The sequence below is a fragment of the Rissa tridactyla genome, chromosome 2 (genome assembly GCF_028500815.1).
Source record: "Rissa tridactyla isolate bRisTri1 chromosome 2, bRisTri1.patW.cur.20221130, whole genome shotgun sequence".
In the NCBI taxonomy this organism is placed as follows: Eukaryota; Metazoa; Chordata; class Aves; order Charadriiformes; family Laridae; genus Rissa; species Rissa tridactyla.
In genome coordinates this window covers 158,675,564-158,702,895 of record NC_071467.1, presented here as the reverse complement: position 1 = coordinate 158,702,895, position 27,332 = coordinate 158,675,564, and the positions used below count along the sequence as shown (strand labels likewise).

At 40.5% G+C, this 27,332-nt stretch overlaps 1 protein-coding gene across 10 annotated transcripts in view; it reads left to right on the top strand.

Annotated features, from left to right (window-relative positions):
* Positions 1-5,735: 5,735 nt before the first annotated feature.
* RBM33 (RNA binding motif protein 33) overlaps positions 5,736-27,332 on the top strand; it is a 102,431-nt gene continuing 80,834 nt past the window's right edge. For 8 of the 10 annotated variants that reach the window (XM_054192070.1, XM_054192069.1, XM_054192071.1 and 5 more), the window contains exons 1-5: positions 16,191-16,278; positions 16,394-16,472; positions 21,305-21,353; positions 23,961-24,037; positions 26,111-26,414. In XM_054192070.1, coding sequence (XP_054048045.1) covers positions 16,233-16,278; positions 16,394-16,472; positions 21,305-21,353; positions 23,961-24,037; positions 26,111-26,414 — 555 coding nt within the window. In that variant the 5' untranslated portion in view covers positions 16,191-16,232. Of the gene's footprint in view, positions 5,999-16,190; positions 16,279-16,393; positions 16,473-21,301; positions 21,354-23,960; positions 24,038-26,110; positions 26,415-27,332 lie in introns of those variants that run through there. The other 2 variants (XM_054192068.1, XM_054192077.1) reach the window with 2 other exon arrangements.

The following is a 27,332-nucleotide window of genomic DNA, read 5'->3' as shown; positions in this document are numbered from 1 at the left end:
AATTCTGGTAAAGCCAGCAGAGTTCCAGGGGAGAAGTTGTTGGCTTAGCAAAGTAAATTTTCACTGACATTTGAGGAATACACAGTATCAATTAAAGCAGAGCTAATTATTGCTACTATTATTTGCATTGCAGTAGTTCCCAGAGGCTTTTAACAGGATTATTGCCTTCTGGTATGAGAAGTTCTTAGGAACGTAAGCTCTGATCTGGAAGTTCATGTACGTTAGCTGACATTTGGTACCCGGGCACAATGTCTCTACGTTCAGTGGTGCTCCACAGAGCACGGGGCTTTGCTCACAGGTAGGAGCCACAAGAATCCAGGACACAGAAGCTGCTTGTGGTGCTCTGAGGTTTGCCCAGAGCCATCAGATGTCCTTCTGTTCTTTACAGAGTGGAAGGGGCCAGCCTGGCCTGTGTCCAGAGAAAGCAAGCCCTTCCCAAAAACTCAGCATTTGGGCAAGGCCAACGATGCCGTACATTGGCTCCTTGTCAGGAAACCTTGGGAAACACTCAACCTTTACTTACTCTGATATGTTTATCATGGGGTACCACTCCCTTTGGCTAAGAATGGGGCATCTTGGACATTTTCCACTTTATTCTGAGTCATTCTTGAAAGGAAGGACTGCCCGACATTTGCCAGCTTCACCTCAATTTCCTGCTGCCCCTGACACCACATGGGCTTGCTGGTGAAACAAAGCAAAGCTTAGTCAGTAAGGCTTCCAGCATCTACATTGAAAATGAAATAATTACAAATAAAATGCTGTAACATGTTTAACGCTTGGATTCCTTTGATGTTTCTTGATTTCGTTTCTCTAGATACCTAAAATATATTGCAAACACTGGGGTCCAGGGCAATACCCAGGCTTCTGCGCGCTGCTTTCAGTTCAGAACCCAAAACTATAGCCCAAACCTCCCCGCAGCCAGTTGCAGCTGGTAATAATTTATATATTTTACACTATACTTGAACAATATATCTGTTCTGTTGAGATTTCAATCTTTGGTGGGTGACCAGCTTTCTAGGGACTCCACACATGACACATTAATAACCCGCTTGACAGACACATTGCTTGTTTAGACCATTTCTCAGCACACAAGCTCTGCTGTTCTCCACCCTAGCAGCTGTTTCAGGGGTCCCTAGGTCACGTTGCTCTGAAGAAATTACAGCTGAAATAAGATGCATCAAGTGGGTTGCAGACAACAAGGCAGATAAAGTGCAACAAGTGGATAAATAAGCAACAAAAATGGGGGAGGAAACAGAAAGAAAAAGTGATAAAAGCTGATACACTTTAACACTGACCACAGCTCTGAAACTACGGTGAGTCCGGAGACTGTAACACACTCGGAGTGTTTCCTGTTCAAATTTTACCACGCTGGTGTTTTTCATATATTTTAATTGTTTTAATCCTCATACTGTTCTCTTTCCTTAAGTAAGATATTAGTTTTTAAAGTCTTTCTCGTTTCCTCCTCTGCCTTTGCCCTTCTGGGGAATATGCTCAAAGAGAAAGCATCTTTCACCTGCCTGCATCTTTTAAGAGGTCCTGCTGCCTCCTGAGATTGCTGTCGCTTCCATTAGGTCATTGATCAGGCCCAGTGGCACCTACAAGAGAGTGAACTGGCTTTCACACCCCTCATTTCATAGAATCAAAGAATTGTCCAGGTTGGAAGGGACCTTTCAGATCATCGAGTCCAACCATTGACGTACCACGGACAAAACCATCACTAAACCATATCACTAAGCACCACATCTACCCGTCTTCTAAATACCTCCAGGGATGGCAGTTCCATCACTTCCCTGAGCAGCCTGTTCCAATGCTTGACAACCCTTCCAGTGAAGAAATTTTTCCTAATCTCCAATCCAAACCTCCCCTGGCACAACTTGAAGCCATTTCCTCTTGTCCTCTTGCCTATTACTTGGGAGAAGAGACCGACCCCCACCTCTCTGCACCCTCCTTTCCGGTAGTTGTAGCGAGTGATAAGGTCTCCTCTCAGCCTCCTTTTCTCCAGGTTGAACAACACCAGTTCCCTCAGATGCCCCTCCTAAGACTTATCCTCCAGACCCCTCACCATCTTCGTCGCCCTTCTCTGGACACGCTCCAGCACCTCCATGTCTTGTATTTGTATACTTTAAAGCCAGAATTTCCTGTCAGGTGTGTCAGAACATTTGCTGCCTCACAGGATGTTGCTGAAATAAACCAAGGCTTGTTTAGTGTTTGATTTGGAGGAACTCGTCTGAAGACAAGCTTAACTTTGAATGGAAGACAGTGCCTTGGAGTTAAATGTCACTTTGAGAGCTTCATCATAAGAAGGTTATGAGCCAAACCCACAACTGGACCACCCATCTCGGCCAGCCTGCCATGCTACAAAAACTCAGTCTGGTTTTGCCTGAGTGGGACTAGAATGAAAGCTCATGAAGAGGTAACCCAGCCAGAAGCACATTTTCTCTAGGGAACTAGGAGCCGTTTGCTGTTGATAGCACCGTTCTTATTACCCACGTATTAATTTTGAGTGTTTAATGGAATTAAACTTGGAAGTCCGCTTTACTGGATTCTGAACAGTGATTTTTAACTATTTGAGTATGTGTGCAAAAATAAATAATAATTTAAATTAAAAAAAAACAACAAAAAATCAAAATATAATGTGTCTGCTCAAAAAATAAGCTATGAAGTATTTTGGAAAAAAATATTAAAATCCAAAACTAGCAAAAATAAAACTGATAGTAACTACTGCAGTGGAAGCAGCTTAATGTAGAGAAGTCACGACACAACAATTTTTACCAAAAAGTCTCTAATAATCAGAAAAAAAGAAGTTTAGCATTATTCTCTGCAGCTTAGAGAGGGAAATCTGAGGCAGCAGATGCAAGGCAACCTGACCCAGTAACGCAGCAAGTGAGTGCAAAACCAGGATTACAGGTTTCTTGAGTTCTGGCTCAGTTATTTACTTAATCTCCTTGCAAGACAATCTATTGCGTTCCCAGTTGCAGCTGGATTTGCTTTGGAGACACACAGGCAAATACAATATTTATGCAGAACTTCCAAAAATATTTAAATAAACTGATGATGATTAGTTCACATAAAGTCATTTTAATTCATGGCTTCCAGAGGTGGCAAGTATGCTAACCCCCATTTATAGAAAAGAGAGGAGCACGCTTGCATTTTTTAGCACAGGTTAAATAGTATTGAGAAAAAGCTGGATTTTTATTATACAGAATCCAGAGCAACTACAGTTCCTGGAATTTGAAAACTCATGGAAAGTCCTGCGTGAAGGTGAGTAGAGTCACCATACCTGCCTCTGTCATCGTAGTTTAGGTCCCTGTTCTGCACCTGCTGAAGTTCAGACATCTGGGAATGGCCACTTTTTTGTACCAGAGCTGTAGGGTCTGTATATTAACAAACAGAGTAATACTGAACTATCCTGTTATTCCTCTTTAATATTAGGTTGGTGTGTTAAGCAAATGTTAACCTGATTTGTGTTCAGACTGTCAGTCATGGAAATCAAATCAGCTATTAAAATGAGCAAAAATATACAGCATAAAATGCACTCCTCTACACATCTGAATGCCACAAAGATGCTCATTGTGAATACTGCTTACGTTTAACACTTCATTTTCCATCCTCGAACAGATGGGACACAGGGAATTATGACAAGAGAGTCAAGAATTGTAACAGGCTGCTGCTGAGACTGGCTCACTCTCACCCCACACACTTCTCCTCCATCCTGCCTTTAAAGGGTCTAGCAAACTCCCTCCCTTGCAAAGAAATCCTTTTGTGTTGCAAACCAGTTACCCAAAAGAAAATAACAAGGACCAATGGCTGAAATCTTGGCCCCACTGAAATCACCATTTTTTTACCATTGATAGTAGTAGTGTTCCCTTAACTTACTGCCTCCACGTCAGGTAATCAGAGCTAGACTGATGGACTACATATTAAATTATCAGCAAGCATCAATTACTGATGTAATCTGTTTCCTAAATTAAAGTCAGAATTTGGCTGTGAGTTTGTAGGAATATGTAAAGAATAAATCTCTAGCTGTACAGTTGTGAAGAAAACCTAAAAAAAGAGACCAAATGCAATGCAGAGATAAGTCTGCAGGGAGCTGGGAACAAAGTGACATGAGAACTTCCCTATTCTCATAGCGAGGGTTTAATCAGATAACGCCGATAATTTAAATACTAACATTGTTAATTATTTCCATGAGGACTTGTCCACCTGGGAAAGTTTTGCCATTTACTTTGAACTAGTCTTGTTATAGTAGGCTCCATTAAACTGTTTTAGATCAGATTGGGCTTCTTCACAGGTAGCATAACCTAGAAGTTTGTTTTATATCAAGGCACAATTTTATACAGTGTTTAACCTGGTCTGTGCAGAATGGCACAAGTCCTGATTCCCCCATTTAAAGGAAAACTAGGAAAAGGTGGGAAGGAAACTCAAAACGAGACCTCTTTTTGGTGAATTACTTTTCTGTGGGATCAGTGATCCAAATTGATATACTCCGCAGCCATGTGATCACTAGGTCCTTTGAAAAGGAGAGCATGTAACTGAGCAACCAGGAAGGGTGGGCTTAGACAAAGGGCTAGAAGAAAAGGACTTTTAGCTTGCAGTGAAACTGTATTTAGAATAATAGAATGGTTCAGCTTGGAAGGGACCTTAAAGCTCATCCAGTCCCAACCCCCCCTGCCATGGGCAGCAACACCTCCCACTAGACCAGGCTGCTCCAAGCCCCATCCAGCCTGGCCTTGAACACCTCCAGGGATGGGGCACCCACAGCTTCTCTGGGCAACCTGTGCCAGTGCCTCACCACTCTCACAGTAAAGAATTTCTTCCTAACATCTCATTTAATCTACCTTCTTTCAGAATTACCCCTTGTCCTATCACTAGAATCTATTTAGCACGTTATGACACTGAGCCTGTAAAGCCATGTACCCACGTGAGGTTTGAGTGCAGAACCAAGAACTACATGGCCTGAACTATTTTAGTTTAGTTTAAGCAAGCGTTAACTCCCCTGCATATACAAGTCTTAAAAGATGAGAGGACCACGGACCTGCTCAACATAGCCCATACCATGGCTTTTATGGTGTATTTTAATCCTATTAACCCGTGTGGCTTTTTTCCGCACAAGAGGTAGCTCAACTTGGGGCTTGAAGCTGGACCTACAACCTACTGAAGCCTCAATGCAGCCCAGGGTGCCCTGGGCACTTCGGAGTGCTGTAACCAGCCTCCCGCTTTGGCAAAGAGATCCTTGATGGGGAGGCCTGGGAGCACTGAAAAGCAGCGCCTCCTTCTCCCGTTCCCACTCCCCACTGTTTGTCCCGGTCCGGCAAAGTCACCGCAGCCGGCGCGGCCGGCCCCGCACGCAGCCAGGCCGCAGCCAACAGCCTCCCTCAGGGCCGGAGGCCGGCGGACCTGCTCCCCTGTAGGGGGCGGCTGGGCCCAGGCAACACGCACTGCCTGCAAAGACCCCAGGCAGGGCGCGGAGCCGCCCGGGGAGGGCTCCACGGCCTTTCCCCAGGGCCTTTGCCGACCCAAGGCCAGAGGGAGCCGCGACCCGGCCGCCATTCCGCCGCCGCGGCACCCCCACCTCAGCTCCGCGCGCGCAGGCGCGTCCCCGCCCCCCCCGCCCCCGCACATGCGCGCTCCCGCCCGACCCGCCCCGGAGGGTAGCTCGGCGCACGCGCACAGGGCCCCAGCCAGCCAACCAGCGGCGCCCGCTGCCCGCCCTGCCCGCGAGGGAGGGTCCGGTCCTCCGCCGTCCCATGATGCAGCGCGGGGGCGGTGGCGACAGGGACGGCGGCGGCCGCCATGTTGTGGTAGTTTGTTGTTCTCCCGCGGTGGGTGCGTGCGGAGGGGCGGCGGGAGGGGGAGTTGCCGGGCGCTGAATCCGAGCCCTTCCCCGTCTCCCCCCCGCTCCCCGCCGCTCCTGGGGGTGGCACGGAGTCGCTGCTGGTAGCCGCCGCCGCCTGGGCAAGGTGAAGAGCCATGGCTGCCGCCTTGGGAGGAGGCGCAGGTAGGTGCCGCGGCCCCGAAGGCTTTCGTCTGAGGGCGGGCAGGGGAGATCGGGGCTCTGGGGCCTGGCCTGGGGGAGCGAGGCCGGCTGTAGGCGCGGCGCGGGGCCTGGGTGGCGGCGGAGCGGCTGGCGGGGCCGAGGGAGCCGTGGGCCGCGGGGCCTTCCCGGGGCGGTGGCGCCGCCGCCCCCCGCCGCCTCTCGGGCGGCGAGTTTTGCGTTCTCGGGAGTGCAGGCGGGAACTCCTGTGGCACCGCAGGGCTCCAGGGGCTCCTTTCTTGCTCATGGGAGCCGGCGTCTTGCGGTGATGGGAGCTGTTGCCTCCCCTTGGCCGGGGTAGGGCCGAGAAGGCGCAACAGCTTCATTGCTCACTGCAGGTGTGGGACCTCCAGGTGGGACGGATGTGTTTATTTAGAGATATTCATTCCTATGCTGTTACACTTCCAGTATGTAACCTGTTTGAGTGACTTATCTCTCACCTGGGGAGTAGTTATAATTTATTTTACAGACTGGCCAGAAGTACAAGGCCTCCCTTGGAAAGGGTAAAATGTGAAGTCAGTGCTCGACCCCAGGACTCCCAAGCGTGCCACCGCTCCCCTTCTTGACTAAGGATGTTTCTTCTGCTAGCATTTTAAATGACAGCTCAAAACGCTCTGTGTTTCTGATTGGTATATTAAGCAAATTTTAAAATTTGGACATTTAGTTGAGTGGTTAAAAGAGACTTGCAGGGGTCACACTGGGCTGTTCATGAGAGATACAGTTATGAGAACATGTCTGTTTCTGGTGCTGTGGGCCTTGCTTTCACTAGGAATAACAGTTTTGATAAAGACTGGTCAGAGTTGTCAGTTGACCCGCTTGTCATTGTCTGTACAAAAGTTTGTGATGGCTTTAGTCAGTGTTTTTTCTGTAAGTAGGTGTCACAGAGAAGAGTGTGGCTCATCCTTGTGATCACTCACCTAAGTGGTCAGACTGTTTGCCATTGTTAGCTTAACTGGTAACAAAGTACATAAACACAATTAAGTTTCCTACTGAAGGTAAACGTTTCAAAGAAATTCCCTAATTTAGGAGTTGAGAGGTTTGGGAAGAAGTCTAGGAAGGACAACACTGATTGGTAAAACAGTAAATATTTGAGTATTTTTGGGGCGGTTTTTTAATGGTGTTAAGTATACTGCAATGTCTACATTATTTTACAAAAACCTCTGTGCTAGTTTCTGTGGTTCAGATGAGTGATTTATGATGTGGAAGTAAACTTTGCCTGTATGTTCTATCTCTGGAAGTTTTTTCTAGTGTTATGAGGACAGAGTAATTTAAAGTGTCACTTTTGGAGCATTTTAGTTCTTGTGTTTATAACTGCTGCAAGTTGAACAAGCATGCTTTCATGTACAAATGTCTATGCAATAGACAGCCTTCAAATAGGTGGTGAAATTGCTGTTTCAAGGCTAGTTCTTTTTGTTGTGGAGTACCGTTTGTGTCTAACCACGAATTAGGATCTCTTTGTACTAAGTGGGCACAAGCAGTTGTTTGTTCAGTGTTAACACTGTGCTCATCAATAAAGGGTGGCCAACTAAGTGTGATCCTTAGCACACGTAAACAGTGATTGTTTAGTCTAGATGATCACTGTGCACCACTTGCCTAAACGAAGTAACCCAGAGGTGTTGCACGCTTATGTTCATATGACTAGTCAAAGAAAATTCCTGGTTGAATACACTTTTCAAGTATTAAATACACTTTCAAAATCCACTAAAAAAGCCTGGCACTTACAGCAGTGGTATATCTCTTTGGAAAGGGGCTGCTATCTAAAGTCAATAGCAGTAACAAATGGGAAAGAAGGCATACAGGGTGAAGAGCCCAGGACTAAGTGGTTATTTGGCTTAAATGTTTTTGGTCAGTTAAAGTTTTAGTTATAGGAACTAATGTTTTGGATTTTTGGGGGGGTGAGGAGGACTTTAAAATACGGGGATGACAGCACCCCAGTGTTTTCTTAAAAAAAAAAAAAGGCAGCCCTAACGAGTGGTAAAGTAGTATAAAATAGGTCTTGGAAAAATAAACAGAGTGTTAATTTGATGACTTTGCAGGGTAGCAGTTGACAAAATGAGACTGTTTTTACTTTGAAAATGCAGATTGAAGTTTAAATCTTCTGTAAGGATATGATGCAGGGATGAAAAATGAAATGTGAAATGGCTATGCCAGCTGAACATTTGAATGGAAGGAAGGTGATTTGTCTGTTGGACATCATGTGTGGACTTAACAGTCATTTATAATTTTTTAGGCTCCTGGGAAATACTGGCTTGATTCATAAGAATAAAGTATTCGTATGTGCTTTTGTGACTAGATAGTTGTGTTCGTGCAGCTAAGCTTTCTAAGGATGAAGGTAAAGGCTCTTTTGGTGATAGGTTTCACAAACATAAACTGGAAAGTTTTCAAGTGGTGGTCTGTGAGGTCTCTGGGAATGATTCACAGCTTCATATTACTTCACAAATTCCTTTGCTCTTTTGAGGTCCCTTCCAACAGGGCTGTTCTATGATTTAGCAATCATCTGATATAGTGTAACATTACAAGTGTATTGTATAGATGCTGATTTTTTTTTTTTTTCTTGGTATACTGCAATCTGGGTAAATTGATTGCAGTAATCTCATTTAGGGAGATGTGGTTACAGGGTAAACAACAAACCATCACTAAAACAAAGCAAGGAATGCTTGTTACCCCAGTTGTCTGCCATACTGAAGAAAGGGAAGACTATCACAAGTTTTATTCCTTTCAGATTAATTCACTTCTGATGAACTTCAGTGGTCTAGAAGACTTTGAGTGTAGATATCCTTGGGGTGTGAATCATGACGGGGGACAGGGTGGAGCAGGAGCTGAAGAGGACCCTATCTATACATGTCTACTCCATATCCCTGCTGGAAGTCCTGTACCAAGAGTAGCTGAATGGGTGTTTCTCTGCCTCTTAGCGTGTTATGTTATTCCTCTAGCTTGAACCTAAACTGTCATCAGTTTAATTTCACTTTAATCTGAGGGCTGCTGTTGTGCTCTCAGCAATGTAGTGGCTTTAAAAACCTTTTGCGAAGCTTTGATAAAAATTGGGAAAAAAGCTAATAATGCTAGCCCAGCAGACACCTTTCTCTGTGTTGTGGGTCACTATCCAATTTAAAGATGTAGTAAAAATTCTCCAGTCTCCAGACAAATTCAGTTGAATTTGTCATGCTTCAGGCTGTTCAGCAGCAGCATACAGGAGCTGGAAATAGATTTTGCATTTGTGCCTAAATGAAGGTGGCTGGAGTGCTGGCTGTGTTTTTGTCTCTGTGGGTACTGCATTCTGCTTTATTAGGTGGACTGATGCAACTGGTCATTTAGAGATATATTGGAATACATACACACTAAAACTCCTCGCTAAGTGTCAAGGGCCTGTGGAGTTTACAATTCAAGAAATAGAAATATATGATCATGGGCTATTGTACCAGCTGAGGACTACTGCCAAAAAACATTGCTACTTGAATGAGCTGTGGCAGGCAGATTTGCTTTCAAGCATAGCAATTTTTAATCTTTATATTTCTTTGACAAGCTTTCACTGAAAATTAGCATTCTTCTGAATGTTCTCTCAGGTCATCAAAATTAAATATAGCCTTAGTATCACTTGTTCTTACAAAAGCCAAACCATGCTTTATTGCATCAAATACTAAACCTCAGTTTTTAGGTCACATCGAACTTGTTGTCCAGAATAATTTAAGGTGATGGTTGTTACTGACTTGACCAAAAAACCTCCCAAGTAATGTCGTTGGTTCGTTATGTGTTACATTATGCTGTAATGCAGCTTCAGTTTTAACTATAACTTTCGGTGGCTGTGAAAGCTGGAGAGTTTCTGGAGAGTTGCAGTTTCTCATTGGTGTCCAAAGCCATTTGAGAACTGAGTTCATGTGGATTTCATTTAAACTGTTGGTCTTCATTCACTGTTCAGCATGTTTGTGAGGCAAGGACTATGAGACTTTTAAAAGTTTTTCCAAAGAAAATATATGTTTTCAAATCCAAGCAGACTTTTTGGAAATGTTTGTTTGTTTGTTTGTTTTGTGGTTTGGGGTTTAGATGTAGTTTGTTTTTTTTTTTTAATATAAAATAAATAAAAAAGATACTGTTCATTTCAAGCAGTGATTAGAAAGAGAACTTCAGTTCCTGGCATCATATCATGAGTTTTGTTCTTGCTTATTGCTAGTGACTTACTTTGCATCATGACAAACTCTCTAAAAAAAAGGTATTTTTTGAGAAGGTAAAAAGAACTTATCTCCTGTAGAAATTAATTTTTCTACTTTATGTCTTTGAGGAAGCTAAATGCTTCCTAAGCTAAGGAAGCTAAAATAGGAGTAATTTTGGAAGAAAACATGAAGTACACCAGTTGAGGGATGTGTTATGCAATTCTTACATTGTTATAAATACTTAGTCACTGAATACCTAGTGCTCCTATGAGTAATTGTTTACCAGTATAAAGACTCCATGATGTCTGTCCCTGGAAAATATAAAGTAAATAGTTCATGTTTGAGTGTGGTGTATTTATGCACATGTATTCCTGTGGGTAATGTGGTAGTAGGAGTGAATGTGATTGTTGTGATGGGGTAGAGAGCTTGATTATCTGTAATAAATGGAACTGGATTTATAGTGTGCTTCATGACCTGTTATGTTTACATCACAGTCTCACCTTCAGGAGTTCCTGTTGACTTGTGTTTTTACTGCTAGATGCTGTCATGATTTGTTACCAGAAGTTTTCATTCAGCTGCTGTTAACAGTAGAGTTGCGTTGCCAGCCTATGTTTCAGGCACAGCCGTTCCTCATGTTATTCTTCTGTATCGCATAGCAAGAGATACTATAATTCAGTTCACTGTCAGGCAGAAACATAGGTCTGTTTTTAAATGGTATACTCAGCTCCTGAAAATCGAGGCTTTACAATACCTGTGTGTTGTGTAACCTTTTGCAATGAAATATGAAGAAAAATATTGTGTGGAAATAAACTATTACATAAAGATAAGCTGGTAAGCTGTTTTTAATCTGGAGACTTGTGCTTGAAATGCTGTCAAGCTGTCATGTTGAGTGTTTTAAATATGATACCGGGGGACGGGAAAGATCAAGATGGACTTTTTACATTCAGCGTTACATCTAAGTGTAGAGAAGTGGCATTTTTTTTATGAGGTAAATTACTTTTTTCCTCTAGGTTTTGGGTTTTTTTTGGTTTTGTTTTTTTTTAATAGCTTCCTTACCTGCTCTGCCCAAAAGCAGTGCAGTTTAGTTACTCTATTAAAAGTCCTGTTGGGCAAATAGTGCGTAATAGTTTATCCATTGAACTATTGGATCGTTGTGACATCCCCGTCTTGTATTGGGTAGGGAGAAATCTTTGATGCTTTTTCAATGCATAAAGCTAATAGTATATTTTATGTTTATGATAGTGCAATACTGAAGCTAACCAAAATACACAGTTTTGAACTGTTAAGGTTTATGAGGCAGCACGTGGTTAGTGTTCCAGAAAGCGTGCAGGTATATTTCTAGGAAGACGAACAATTCAGTCGTCAGATGTTTTCCCTTGTCTAGAAGCCTTGGCCATCTCATTGCAGTAAAATACACCATCTTAGCAACAGTTGCTATGTAGGACTACCGTTTTAGGCTATATTGGTACCATCTTAAGATGTTAAGAGCTCTGCAGTGTTCCTGCTGATTCACCTCCTACGCTTGTGAGACTTGACTGTGTAGCTTACGACTTCCATTTTACATTAGAACAATGATTAGTGAAGGTTTTATTGAAAGGGTGTCCACAGAGTTAGAAAATATCATCAGCATGGCCAAAGAGGAAATGAGACTTTGATTTTCTGGATTTCTAGGGTGGATGATCTATTCGTATTAAGTGGAAAAAAAGATAACAGTTGCGGGCATATATATCATAAAACAATATAGAACAGCTTATAGCACTTCTGGTGCTACACCAGGGTAAGAATAAAGCAAATAGGAACCTTTTAATGTGGGGAACCAAGTGTGTTTGTCTTCATGCTTACTCTGGTTCACAGTTGGCCAGGGCCTTGGGAGACAGGCTGGTCTAACAAAACAGCCAGCGTTAGTCTCTGCAGCATCCTGCAACTTCTCTGTCACTTTGATAACAATGATTTTCTTATAACTGCAGTAGGAAGAGCCAATTGGTGGATTATTTCTTTTCTTTTCCTCTGTAGCTGGTCTACTTACTTACTCAGTTAGTTCTTTTTTTGGTGTTTGATAGGTCTTGTTTGGGTATTTTTTTTCCTTCTAGTGCTGCCTGGAAGTTAAGAGAGGGGGCTTAGTGTTTTTAGTGATCTGTCAGGATCTTCCAGTTGATACAGCTAATATGCACATATCTTGGTGAGCTTTGCCATGAGAGGCTTGAATTGAAAGGAGGAGCTGTAGCTATTGCATTCCTTAGCAACAGTTACTATGTACGACTAGCTTTCTAGGCTGCATTGATACTGCTGGAAGAAATATAAAACCTCTTCCTACTCCTACAATGGACAGTTTCCTTCTTAAAGAGCTTATGTTCATGGATTCCTGCCTTTTCTTTTTTCCTCTCTCTTCACCTCCCACACAGTACTACTGAGAATTATATATATGTATAAAAACATCTTTAGCTGTTGCTTTTGGAGGTTTTGTGCTCTGCTGATGCTGAATGTTCCACTTTCTGTATGAGTTAATGTTTTACAGGCACTTAACCATGCTTGACACAAACATTGACTTGTAAGAGTTTCTCAAGGAGAAACATCCATAAATGTTATACTGATTGTTGTTTATCATGTTTTCCAATGTTATTGCCTGGACAGGTAGAAGAAAAGTGAAAATAGTGTAGTTTCAGAAATGGAAAAAAAAAGTGATGCCTCACTGAGGTTTGCTAGGTATCTTATCACACTGCAGGTGTACGGTCTGTATTCGTTTCAATCCTTGCTATCTCTTGATGAAGCTGGCAATAAATGCTATTTGTAGATGCGTGACTCCTGTGACCTCCTTTTCTAATGGTGAGCTACAACCTGTTTTGGGCTCTGACAACACTTAATGTCAAAATGGCATAATTTGTAACGCTCATTGTCAGTGTCAGCTGTCACAGAACATACAAGCATAAAAAAGAAAAGCTGTTTCCCTCTGTCCCAAAGATCTTTATATCGTAAGTGTGTAATGAGACAGGGAGAGAAGAGATGAGAACAGGGAGGTGCTGGAGGCATATGTGTAACAGTTCCTAAAAGCTGTGGTCACCACTCACAGATTGAGCAATTCTTTTTGAGGCTTTTGTATGCCTCCTACTAGAGGGGACTTGTGAAAAGGGCTTTGCATGGATGTAATTCGGCTTTGGATATTGGTAGGAGCTGCTTGTAAATAAGGAATAGGATGTGAGAAATTTGGAGTGGTTGGAAGAGCTGGAGGGTGGAGGTTTGTGATGTTGGCTGAGCAGGGGGTTCAGGTCTACATTAGAAACTTGCCAGGAACTTAGACCCTCTTTTGGTACTGTTTCTTCATTAGTAGTAACACTGGGTTGAAGCACTTTTATGGCCATGCAGCTTAACTATCTGGCCTGGAAAAGTGTTGTGAATTATACCAAGGAGTGTTTCTTTTTGCTGTAGGGAGATCTCAACAGACAAAAAGGGTTTGGCATGTACTTTTGTGTTGTCCAGATTTAAACCTGGCTGACGTGAAGGTCGGTCTGTGTAAGAATTGTGTGCTGAAGAGCTTAGATCTTGTCTTCAAGTGGTGTTCGTTTATAATACAGCTTTCTGGTTCTAAAAGTGGTGCCTGACATGAAAAAATAATGATACCCGGCAAGCAAGCAGGCATAGCTTAAAAAGAAGTTACTGTCTTCCTGATGGTGGTTGTTGTCTTGAGCTATGTTAGTCAATATGTGGACATGTGTAACTTGGTTGCTGCAAAATATGTCACATTACCTTAAAAAAAAATAAATCTTTGGAGGCGGTTACATCAAGTCAGTGGATTACTGCAATCCAGCTGTGTAAGAACAATGACTGTGCAGGATATTTGTGCTCTTAAAATGGCACAAGATAATCATTGCAGCATGATTTTGAATGACCATACGGAAAGCAAGGTGGCGTTTTTATTTTTTTCTCCCCAAGATGACAAAATAGGGTAATGTAGTGTTCAAGAGGAAGGCAGCAAATGCCTGGATATTTCTCTGGCTTTCCCCTGTGGGTGAAATAGGAATCAGAATTGAAGGAGGTTGTGATATATAGATGTTTGAGCAGAGAAAGGTGAAACAACTGTTTGTTTCAATGCTATTAGCCCATGTAAATTAGTTTAAATATAGAAGATTAGTTAAAATATAAAAGTGTCTGCAGGAAGTAAAAGGGCGAACCTGATCAAAGGGGATTGTTTTTAGCTACTGTTTCAGAACAAAAGAGTTGACACACTTGACTTGTGTTGCATCATAATTCACACTGGGCAACCTTACTTTCATAGCTATTGAAATTTTTGGTTTGAAAGCTCTTAATTTAGTGACATTGCAAGAACTGAATTTTCTCGTTTTAATGTTTTTACCTCCTTTAAAACTTGACTGGTCACTAACAGCTGACTTTGATTTTTATGAAGTAAGAAGTGAATAGGTTTGTCATTGCATGTGAGGAATGTTCACTAAAGGATACTGGGTTGAGTTTAATGAGCTGAAGACAGATTTAGTTTTGAAGGTTCATTTAAAAAAAACAAAACCAAACCACTAAAAACAAACACAAAAAACCAGTTGATCCTTGTCATTGTACTTGGTCAAAGAGTTGAGTGCAAATAGGAGTCAGGAGAATGATTGGAAACATGGCATCTTAGTGTTCACCAGTTCAGACTGTCAGGCTGCAAGGACTGTATTGCTCAACTGCCTGTATTTTGAAGACCATTAAACTGCAGCCAGTTTCCCCGTGTGTTGAGTGTAACTTATTTGTCTGCTTGTGTGACCCTTAAAAGAGTCATTAAAGTGTGTGAAAAGACACTAATTCCAGGTGTGCATTCTCTGTTGGGCTGTAACCACAGGATGGGAGAGTGAGTGCTGAGTGTTTCTGAAGGTATGTGCTTCCAGTTTACAGATGATGAGGCAACTGGATATCTGAACAGATGAGCTTTGCATTTCTTTTGCAGATAAATGGAAGATTTAATATTTTTAAGTAGCAAAATTGTCATTTACAAACTATGCTATGCAAGAGTAATTTGTGATTTGATAGGCTAAAGTGAGGGTACTTGTTGAGAGAAATATATGGAGCACCAGTTTTATCTTGGAAGGCATGTGCATGCTTAGGTACCTGGTGTAACCTGCTTCAATGACCTACAGTGTTTTTAACGCCTCAGTGGAGATAACTGGTAGCGTATTACACCTGACTTCCCTCTTCTGTTTTGGGTTGCTGGTGTCATCCTGCCTTACGCTGACCTGAGGTTTACTCCTATTTTCAAATTGTCTTTACAGGCTCAGTGTGGGTTTGCCTTGTGGCCCCCAAGGCAAGCAGAGATCTGGTGGACATGGTTCCCTTCACCTCTGTTGCACCTCAGTTTCATGCATTTCTGGGGAGCTCCTGTCTCTGGGATGACCTTTGATGTCAGCATTTTCCAGTGATTTATCTCATGCCCTATCTGTCTTCCTTGTGTCATCCTCACCTCAGTAGTGAGAAGACTTTCTACTCTGCCTTGGTGAGGCCGCACCTGGAGTACTGTGTCCAGTTCTGGACTCGCCGGTTCAAGAGGGACAGGGAACTGCTGGAAAGGGTGCAGCAGAGAGCTACAAAGATGATTAGGGGACTGGAACACCTCTCTTATGAGGAAAGGCTGAGGGATTTGGGTCTCTTCAGTCTGGAAAAAAGACGTCTGAGGGGTCACCTTATCAACACTTATAAATACTTAAAGGGTGGGTGTCAGGAGGATGGGGCCAGGCTCTTTTCAGTGGTGCCCGGGGACAGGACAAGAGGTAATGGGCACAAACTTGAACATAGGAAGTTCCACCTAAACATGAGGAGGAACTTCTTTACCTTGAGGGTGGCAGAGCACTGGAACAGGCTGCCCAGAGAGGTGGTGGAGTCTCCAACTCTGGAGACATTCAGAACCCACCTGGACGTGTTCCTGTGTAACCTGCTCTAGGTGACCCTGCTCTGGCAGGGGAGTTGGACTAGATGATCTCCAGAGGTCCCTTCCAACCCTATGATTCTGTGATTCTATGATTCTAAGAGGGGAAGCTATATAGTACATTATGGTTGTTTATTATTGAAGCATGTTGGTATTTATTTTCTTCATGTTAAAATGGAAAGTAGAAAAAGGTATTTTTGCATCGTCTAAAAAAACAACACCCCCTCTAAAAATCCCACCTAAATGGTTGCTTCAGAAACCTTTCATTTTAGTAAGAATTATTTAACGTAGTCACCTTTTTTACAGATGATGACTTTGATCAGTTTGATAAGCCTGGTGCAGAAAGGTCTTGGAGAAGAAGAGCTGGAGATGATGACTGGGACAGGTATGTAGAATATTTTCATCTTCAGTTTCTGCATGCTGAATTACATCGCTCTGTTTTCCCATTCTGGCATTTTGTGTTCTAACATTTAGAGTGGTGCACATTTAGATACTAATGAAGATGTTGGTTGTTATGCATGTGTCAGCCGATGCTAGATTGTGCCAAACATATACTTGCCTTGAGGAATATAGAGACACTATGAAGAGATACCATTTCAAATTGGATAAATGCAAAGTATTTGTGGTGTGTAATTAATGTCCTGGCTTTCCTTTTAAATAAGTAGTAGACTCAATGGTTTAAATAGATTTTTTGATAGTACTTGAATTTGCCCAACTTAAATTTTTTTTTAACTAGATGTTTAAATTCATATCCTCTACTTCAGTTTTACATTTAGGGAGAGTAATGGAGCTTTAGGTATGTGTTTCTATTGAAAAATATGACTGTTGTAAAGATTTAGAAGTATGTATGAACTTCATTATTTTGGGGAAGAATAAGAGCATGTTCGTTTATGTGAAAGCATTCTAGTTGGGAAAGACCTGAATCAAGCTGCTGGCTAGACTTGTCTATTCTACTTGGGAGAAAACTTTTCACTGTCTTTGTGGGGTTGCTTTTTTTTATTATTCCTTTTTAATAACAGAGAGACTTGTTCAGACTTGTTTTTCACTGTAAAAAGGGGAAAAAAAACATTCCAAATAGATTTCTGTCTTTTCTACTAATCATTCAAGTGATTGTAGTAAAGAAATCTTACCCTAAGTAGTTTTCCACTGAGCTGAACCCTTGGAGTGAATCAGCTGCCCTACATTTATTGTCATTCCAGCGGGATTAGTTTCCTCTTCTGTGCTTTTCTGCTAGGTTAAGTGGGTACTTTTCGTTGCTCTAGGAGGTAAGAGTGAATAAGGAATTCAGACAATAGCTTCAGTATGCTGGGTGCTCTACTGTATGCTGGTGAGGGATGTCTGCTCTCTGTCATGCCAGCACAGCTGTTCGTGGCTTGGATGGTGAACTGCATCAAGGAACTTGAGGTGGTTTGAGAGTGTAATTAAAATAACTTGCTCAGCCTGGGTCACTGTACCGTGCTGCTTCCCAGCTCTGGGTATTCAGAAATACTGAAGCCAATATTACGGGCAAAATACTTTGTGTTAGAATATTTTTCTGAAGTTTTTGCCTTTGCTGACTTCATGGTATGAGTAGGTGGGCTCTTCAAGTGCTGGCTGGTCACATTTGTTTTTTGCTGTCCTACTCAATGCTGTAGAAATTTTGTAAGGGTCAAACAGCTGTTGTATAGGAATTGTAAACTCCCTGTGACAAAGTTATTTTTATAGGACTTGAGAAAGGTTATAGGGTATTTTCACTAAGCTGAGACTTAGAAGCGCAAAAGGATTCAGTTTTAGGAGAAAGTTTTCATTTATGTATTTATTATTAGCTGCATATAATTTAAGATAGAGGATCAAAAATCACCTTGTTTTAATGAAATTATAAGAGAAGTGGTTTCAGGTGCAGTGCTGGAGATTCTAGAGTTTCATTTTGCTGATCACTTCAGAAATATTTTTTTTCCAACTGTATCAGAATATTATTTAATTTGCATGTGTTGGAATATTTATTGTTACTAATAATTCTTTTTAGATTGCCAAGCTGTCTTCAGAAGTGTTAAGTTCTGTGGCTGTCTGGGCAATTTCAAATGCTGTGCATAGATATGTTGTTGCCTAATGTATTTGTTTGAATTTTTTTAACTACTGTCCTAATTTGGTAAAGGACAGTTTCTTGAAGATGCAAAAAGGCAGACTTGTTTTTTGTTTTGTTTTGTTTTTTAATCCTTCATGCTTTGTTTTGCAACCTAAATCACTTTTTTTATGGGGGAGAGTGAAGGGGTTATGCTGTTAGTGATACAGCTTGATCAACCATCAACTCTTACTGTGTTTTGACTTAACTGAGTCCTATCTCCCGGTCATTTAAATAATTTTGAATTTCCAGATCTCTCTCCTTTCTCAAGCACTGGAAGGTGATAACTGAGAGTTGGAAGGCCCCTGTTATTTCGGAATACAAATGTAACATTGTTCTTGGAGAATTTTTCCCATTACATTTTTTTACAAATTCTTTTTCTGAAACACTTGTTCTTGCTACTGCTCATGTTTAATGAGGCATGCTCATGAAATTGGAGGCCAGTAATGGCCAGTCTTTATCGTGGGCTGTTAATTTATACATTTATTTCTATAAGGAGCCCAAAGCTTGGATTTGGGAAAAAAGTATAGTTCCGGTGCTATCGTGTGAGATGTCAGGGCTGATTTAGTAGTTGACTTCTGCTAAAATTTGCTTGTTTTGACCCTTTTCTGTGATTATTCGTTTCTCTACATGGGCAGAAAACTTTCCACTTTTTGTTGTTTGTCTTTTTTGTTATTTTCTCTTCCTCATTTGCTGAGCTGAATTTATTCAGTGAGGGGAAAGCTGAGTATTGGGAGTTGAGCAAGGGGAGGAAATGGCTCTGTCTTTTCTGAGAGCAGTGAACTCTTAGATTATCTTAACACTAATTTCCTAGAATTGTGGTTTTGGAAAGATGTTTGTGTTTTGATGATAGTGAGGGTGAGTTGCCTTTGGAACTATCATACATGTGTACTTTTATTCCAGTTTAATTTATTTTGTGTGGCTTTATGCGGTATCCTATTGCAACCATTCATTTTTTTCTGTTTCTCAACTAACCTAAGATCTTTTAGTATCTGGTTTGGTTTTTTTTTTTCTTTATTTGTTTGTTTTTAATAGTTGGATCTGATAATCCTGCTCCCTCCTCTTTCTGATCTAACTTCAGATTTGACTATTTCAAAAGAAGCTTGAAATAGGTCCACTTTAGTGTGCAGGCTTATCACTGTTACTTTATTCAAAAAGTTACCAATGGTGATTTTTCTTCTTTCAATTTATCAATGAAAATATTGAATGACATTGAATATTTTAATAGGTTTTGAGAGGCATTCTGTGAAACACTTTTGTTTCTGTTATGAGCTTCATTTATGTGTTAGTGCTAATTTTTTGACTGTCAAGTAATAAGCCAAAGCTTTAAAAAAGTCTACAGTACATATGCAATTACTTCTATTGACCAAACGTTTAATCTTTTTTTTAAAATTCACACCGAGGATGTTACTAGGATAGATAATTAATTTAATCTTTTGCTTTCTTCTCAGTTGCTTTTTGATCTGAATTTCTTACTACCTGAACTTGCTTTTCATCTTTGAATGCTGTTATAACACATGCTCTTGCTGTCTTTTGGAATTCTCTAGTGCAGCTTTATTAAAAGCTGTCAGTGGTGGACCATAGGGTTAGGAAATATTTTCAAACCTTTTGGTACATTTGTCAGATTCCTGGCAGCTGAAGAGATTAGTGACTTTTTCCTACTTCAGTTTTGGGTCTGAATTCTTCTGAAACCATTTCTGTTATGTAGAGTTTTCTGTCCCTGAAAGAAAGGGCTTAAATTCTAGTCAGTTTGCTCTTTGGGATGTATTATATGTCTTATGTCCCGATTTCTGTTTAATATGCAGTGAGCACAAAACAATTGCTATTTGTTAGTTCAGTCATTCCCAGAACTGTTTGAGATCAGTAACTGTGAACAAATACTGTGTACTGATGATAACGTCCTATTTAGTGTTGATTTGGAATATCATCTGTTCTCTTCTAGCTCACAAGATTTTCATTCCCCCCTGCATTATCTGTACAGTAACCAGCTCTGAAAGGGATGTATCCATCTGCAAAAACAAATTTTAGCACTGATTTATGTCTTGGGGTTGTTTTCCCTGTTTTCAAGTATTTCCTATATAGTCCTAAGAAACTTTTATACATATTCCCATTCTGTTCATACAGCCCATGCTCACTTTGGGGTTTTGGGGTTATTTAATTTTTGTGTACTATCTAAGCCCCCCCCCCTTTTTTTTTAAGGTGTGCAGGTAGAAATAGGCTCACATTCTTGAATTACAGCTCATATCTCAAATCTTTGCCATATTGTCTTAGTTTTAGGACATATGTGCTCTATCTAATACAGGCATTTGTCAGTAATAAGCGTTTATTATAGAAGGGGGAATCTGTTTTTTTCCTGTCAGCAGATAATTCTTTCACTGAAGGAAGAATGAGATTAAGCAGTTATCCTAAAATTTAACTAATCCAGACTTTGTGTTGGACGCAATTCTTTGTGTTGCATCCTATTTATGGGACAGGTGTATGTGATGGCAGAAGTTTTGTAAGCCAGGTATTTCTGTACTTCCTGAATTTTTAGCCACACTTGTAAAGATGGTGAAACATGCATTTGATTTTTGTTGGCCTACAAATGTGTGTTTGACCTTGCCCTCAACTTGAGTAGGGAATAAAGTATTTATGAAAGATCTAGGCTGAAGTGGCTCCTGCTGGCCTCCCAGTGCCTCCTTGCTGAGGTGCACCTTGGGCCACATGGTGGCCTGTAGGGTGAGATGTATCACTTGCATCTCTCAAGAGGTGGGAAACAGCAGTTTGGACAATATGCCCAACCGGCCTTGACGTGAAGGATCTAGAGTGAGTACCTAGCTAACGGCGTTTGAAGTGGCTACACTTTGTCTAGGTCTATGTGCTGTGTCATAGTTGGAGGGATCGGGAAAGCAGAGCATATGGAAATGAAACAATGGTCTGTCTTAATATGTATGGTCTGTTGTTTCATTTAAAATATATATATCTCCCTTTTCAACTTGCTGAATGCTTTGCTAAAAGGAAAGCTTTGTGCAGGCTCAACAATTCTGCTCAAGCTGTTTTTTTAAGTCGTGTACCCTGCATGGTGTTTGTTTCTGTTTTCTAATGTTCGACTTCTTAAATTTGTAAATGTTTTCCAGTGAACTTGATGATGACTTGCTTGGAGAGGATTTGCTAACTGGCAAAAAGGTAAGAGATGGGCATTGAAGTGAATTGTTACAGATATTAAAATGTGAATGTTCAACTTACTCACTTCAGTTGTTTGGTATGGCTTTTTATGTATTTTACGGTTACTTCCACAAAGCGTGACAGCCACAGGTACCTGAGATTTGTCCTGTTGCCAGAGCACTCTGCACCCAGAGCTGTGTTTCCTTTTGTGAAGGACCTCCAGGTGTGGCTTTTTAAAATAAAACTTTCAGAAAAAAATATTTTTTTCTGAGATAGTATTTATTCTCATAACACACAGTTCAGAAAGTAGATGGTTCTCAAAATCAGTTTCTCTGTAGCTCATATTCACTTAACAATTAAAAAAAACAAACCAAAAAAACTGAGTTATGCCTCTTGAGTGCTGATTATCATTCTGGAGAATTCACTTCAACTGCCAGTATCCTGGCTATTAAAAGTTACTCATCAAAATACCAGCAGTATTTACCAGAGAGTAAATAAAAAAGCAATCAGCGGTGTCTATTAAAGATCCACTCACTGCACACAGTTCACTTCTTTATCTAATGAGTAGGCAGAGGGTTTCCCCTTCTACAGTGAGGGAAGAATATGGAAGCAGCTAGCATTGGAGAGCATAAACGACTCTCCCCATGTCTGCCATAGACTCCTCACTCTGATACCTATTTCCAAAATTTAACTCTTTGCAAAGAACTAAATGTATTTTTGGATTTGCCAGATATCTGCAGGAAATTAAAACTGACTAGTCACCTCTTTCTTCACTTTATCTGCTAAATGAAATAATTTAGAAAATAGATTTCAAAGTTTTAGTTGGAGATCATAGAATCATAGAATCTTCATGGTTGGAAAGGACCTTTGAGATCATTGGGTCCAACCATACACACACACAAAAAAACCCCCTACAATCTTTGCCGCTATAGCATGCCCTGAAGTGCCAAATCTAGACGTTTCTTAAACACCTCTAGGGATGGTGACTCAGCCACCTCCCTGGGCAGGCTGTTCCAGTGCCTGACCACTCTTTCAGTAAAGGAATTCTTCCTCATATCTAATCTAAACCTCCCCTGCTGCAACTTCAGACCATTTCCTCTGGTCCTGTCATTCTTCAGCTGGGAGAAGAGGCCAACACCCACCTCTCTACAGCCTCCTTTCAGGGAGTTGTAGAGGGCAATGAGGTCTCCCCTCAGCCTCCTCTTCTCCAAGCTAAACAAGCCCAGCTCCCTCAGCCTCTCCTCATATGCCCTGGTCTCCAGAGCCCTCACCAGCCTGGTAGCTCTCCTCTGGACACGCTCCAGCACCTCAATGTCCCTCTTGTACAGAGGGGCCCAGAACTGAACACAGTACTCGAGGTGAGGCCTCACCAGTGCTGAGTACAGAGGCACCATCACTTCCCCCTCTCTCCGGCTGGCCACAGATGAGTAGGTTTGTTAAGAAACGCAGATCTGCTAAAAGTTGAGTTACAACTGATGTACCATTTTAAAATCACACTCTAAATGTTGGAAGTTAGCTTCCTGAAATTACTCTGTAAGTAATCCCTGTTAAAGATAGAAAGTTATTTTGTCTCATGTACTGGTTTAAAAAATAAAACAAAATAAAATTCCAGGAGGATAGGGATTGCAGATCTGTGTGAGGCAATTATCAAAAATATAAGCAGTTAACATTGTGTACATCTTTGTAGTTGAAACGTGAGTTGATAAAGCTACTTACTTATCTTAAAAAAAATTATCCATATGAATACTAACCAGTACTAAATTTCTCCAATGTATTATGTGTTCTTGTGCTTCTTCTATTCTTGTTTTCAGTTTTCCATGTTACAGGGCTCTGAGCAGTATCTGTGGGTATAGACTCATATGGTAGAGTAATAATAGGTTTCTCAGGAAGTTTTCCCTGAGCTATTGAAGCTAAACTTGCTTCTACTTAATCTCATCCTAGTACTTCTAGATAAATCTACCCTTGTATAACCTTTCTGCCCCTATTACTTTAGGGGATGGAAATGATGTTGCTGAGCAAAACTGCAGTTATCTCTATCCTAGTGGGTAATTATTAAAAAAAAAACACAAACCAAAAACCAACAACAAAAACAAAACAAAAAACTTAGTGTGATAAAGATCTGGGTTTTTTTTCTTCACTTGCAAACTAACAAACTAATTATGGTTTTTCTTTTTTTTTTTTTTTCCATATCATTTCCTCCAGTCTCCTAAGTATCTCTGCTGTCTAGAATCTGCAGTAACTTAGTGGTTTTTCTTAACTTGCCTAATGCATCAAGGTCACAAGGCAGTTAAATAAGAGCACTAAAGCTAACCTTTCTTTCTTTCTGGTACTTCTCAAGTGAGTTGTCATCTTTGGCTATATTTTGGAATGTATCAGTGAGAAGTGTTGATGGCTAGGCAAATTTGAGTTTTGTAAATTTTAGTAAGACTGTCAAACATTTATTTTCAGATTTGTTGTCTTGTGTATTTTTTCTCATTGAGTTAGGTAATTTCATTGAAGATACAGTCTTAGTCTGGGATGCCTACTTCATAAAAAATACTTAGTGTTCAGAAGTTTCAATAGTTTCAGTACTTAGTTAAAAGTTTCTATCTTTTTTTATGTTCATGATTGACTTTTTCTGAAACCTAGAATCAGTCAGACTTGTCAGATGAAGAGCTGAATGATGATCTTCTGCAAAGTGACAATGAAGAGGAACAAGAATTTCGGTATCTCTTTACTAAATCTTGTGTTTTGGATAACTCAAAGCTATTAATGACTACTACTACTGATAACTAATAACTACTAAACTGAAGTTATTGGTATATACTTAAAATAGTTCTGCTTTTACCTAGCCAGAGACTTAATCATGTATATATAACAGTAGCATTGTTAGCATTTCAGTAAAATGATTTTTTGTTTATTTGAATCTAATAAGTTTAACTCAAATCTATTAAAAAAAGCTTATAAAGAAGAAACCGCGTCATCTCCTGTGCATTTAGAATTATTTGTAAATATTTACAGAGCTCTTGTTCTGTTCCTTCTTGGTGTTGTTGTAGGCTTCCTTCTGTTAAGTCCTTTTCTGCCATTTTTCTTTTAAAAATATATCTTACCTCCAAAGACCGTGTGGAGGGGAGCATCATAGTTTGTAAGGCTTGATTTTTGGCTTAGATATTTTTGAAGAATTACACAGCAGAATATTTTGTACAGAGTTCATAGGCTTGAGCAGGTACTTCCCTGGGAGTTTACTGAGGATCCTGCTCTGGAAATACTCTGGTGATACAAATCCACAACTGAATTATGGGCATTACGAGTCAAAATGAGTGTTCTGACATTTTTACTTTCAAGCTGGACTGAAGGGGGAAAGAAGATGCTTATGATGCAGAAATGATGCAGCACTGCTGCTGGCTTTTAATGGCCTGTGTGTTTTGGCAGCTTTTCCTTTACTTGTTGCATGCTATGTAGACATGTTGTCTGAAGGAGTATGAATACGTATACATATATGTATGTATAACATATATATATGTTTCTCTGTATCCTTGGCTGGAATTAGGATGAGGAGTCCTGTCCCTGCGTTGTATTGATGAGTGTGTGGTGAGATACCTCCAATGGAGAGATTAATCTCTCCATTGGTTGCTCTTTTCCTCCCTGCAGGAGTGAGGGTTAGAGTGTTCCCTTGAAAATGGGAAATCCCATCCCTTGCTTTTTCTTCTCTGGATTTCCTCCTTGTGAGCCCAGGGCAGCAAGGATGGCTATGTGACTGCACAAGTGACGAGAAAGTATATGAAGTGTGATAATAGTGCTTAGTGGAAGCAAGTTTCTGTAGACAAATTTTGTGTTTTTAGCGGTTTTATTGCCTTGCTCCACTCCTTTCCCCTCTCCCTCTATTTCCATTCAAACTCATTTATGCCTCTGTATTTGGGAGGATAATGATAATCCTACATAATGCCTTGGTTTTCGTGTTAAATCTTCCCTGTCTGATAGATGCAAATAGCTCAAAGCTGCCTGGATCTTGTTCCCTCAAACTTATGAAAATAGTGAATAGTAATAATGTAATTTAAAAACCCCTCAACCTTTGTTTTCCTTGTACTCAGAGCCCTCAAATGAATGAGACAACCCCTTTCCCCCAGCTTTTGTAACTAGTCTTAGTTGGTTAGTCATTGTGTGTTGATGGCACTAACTCTTGTAAATAGGAGATTCTGACTTTTGCTTTTCCTCTAGATTATAATCTTACCAGTTTTAATATTGATTGCTTTTTTCAGTGTCTGTGCCCATACTATTACTAATTTAGAATGTCTTAGGTATTTAAATGGCAGTTCTTGACTATATATTTTATGTTATTTTGAGTAGAATGTTAAATCTGTCGTAAAGTGTAAGTCTGAATTCAAGATACTCAAGAAGGAACAGTGTTAATGTATTTAATAAAAATAATTTACTAGCTTGTTTTGAAAGGTTGGGAAAACAGATGCAATTATAGTAATTTTGTGTATTTTTTTTGTTAGTCTTGGAATTAAAATTGAATCCAGTCTGCTTTGGTTACCAAGCAGGACTTTTGCCAGTTTGACCTGCTAAACCATCTGGTTGGTTTGATTCCCCTGGTCAAATAGCCTGCAGCTGGTGATAAGCTGCAGTACAGTACGCATTATGAGAATGTGGCATGGAGTCAAATAGTGTGTGAGGTATAATTTTGTCTACCAACTTAGAGATTTTCTCTTTGTTGGCTTTGTATTGCTAAATCTTTGTGCGTAGTTGACTGTTACGCTTCAACCTCTGGTTATTCTTTTTCCCCCCCCATACCATAGTTCTCAAGGTGTCACAGTTAGCCTCAATGCTACATCTAGCATGCTTCATGCATCATACGAACTCTCTGAGGCCATCAACAATCGATCAATAGAACATGAGTCTGAGTATGACCAAGGGGAAGATGAAATTGTTTATGACAAATCTGAAGCACCTGAAGTGTATGCTTCAGAGTATGCAGAGGAAGGACATTATGAAGGCAATGATCCTGAACTGACAGAAGACCAAATAGAATATGGGGAAGAGCCTGGAGAAGAAGATGAAGTGCTAGACCTTGAAATCAATGAACCCCTAGATGAATTTCCAGTGAGTTTCTTTCTATTGTATCTTCAAAGATAACATTGCTTCATGTGCATAGGGTTTTAGACTGATTTGAAATCTGTTTACCTCCCTAGGGAGGAGGGGAAATTAGACCTATTATCACTGTCTGCCAGTTTCTTTATCTAGGCTGTGACAAAGTTTGTGTTGACAGCTTGTTTGGCCGTAGGTAATGCTCCTTTGTCATGCTGGAAGGCAGTTGAGAATCATGACCTTGAGGATTGTATCCTTAAGGAAGAAAACAGCTTTGTGTGGTGGAGATACACTGCCAATTGTTAGAAGTACTTAATGCAAAAGCTTTTATCCAGGCTTTAGACAAGATCTGATAAAGTCCTTCGAAGGTGAAAAGATTATTGACCTGCTAAAGACATCTTTAAGGTGCTAATATCCCAAAGTGATTGATGTCCTGCTCGTTCATCCTTTTTGTAACTGAGAACTGTCTAAACCTGAATAAAGAGATTGGAGGTTAGTTCAGAAAATGTCACCTGCATAATTCAATATAATTTAAGCAGTGTATTAGAAAACATGTGCTGGCTTTAATTGCTAGTGAAATGATTTAATCTTAATTAAAACTGTATGCGATCAGTGAGGTGTTCTAAAATACAAGCATTTTATGTTCAGAATTGAACCCAATTCATATGTAAGCACTTGTAGAATGTTTTAAGAATGTTCATATTTTTGATAGGGAAAAGTCTTATGTCAATGTATATATATATGTGTAGATCATAGATGCATGTTTCCTTTGGTAAGAGAGTACTGCAGTGTTTGCTTCATGAATTTGTAATCAAAGGATGTAGAAGTAACAGAAGTAGATGGGCCAAACAGTAGTAGATAGGATCTGAATGAAACTCTTTTGGTTACATTTTTGATAATATTGACATTATTGTCTAGTTAAAAGCCCTGCTA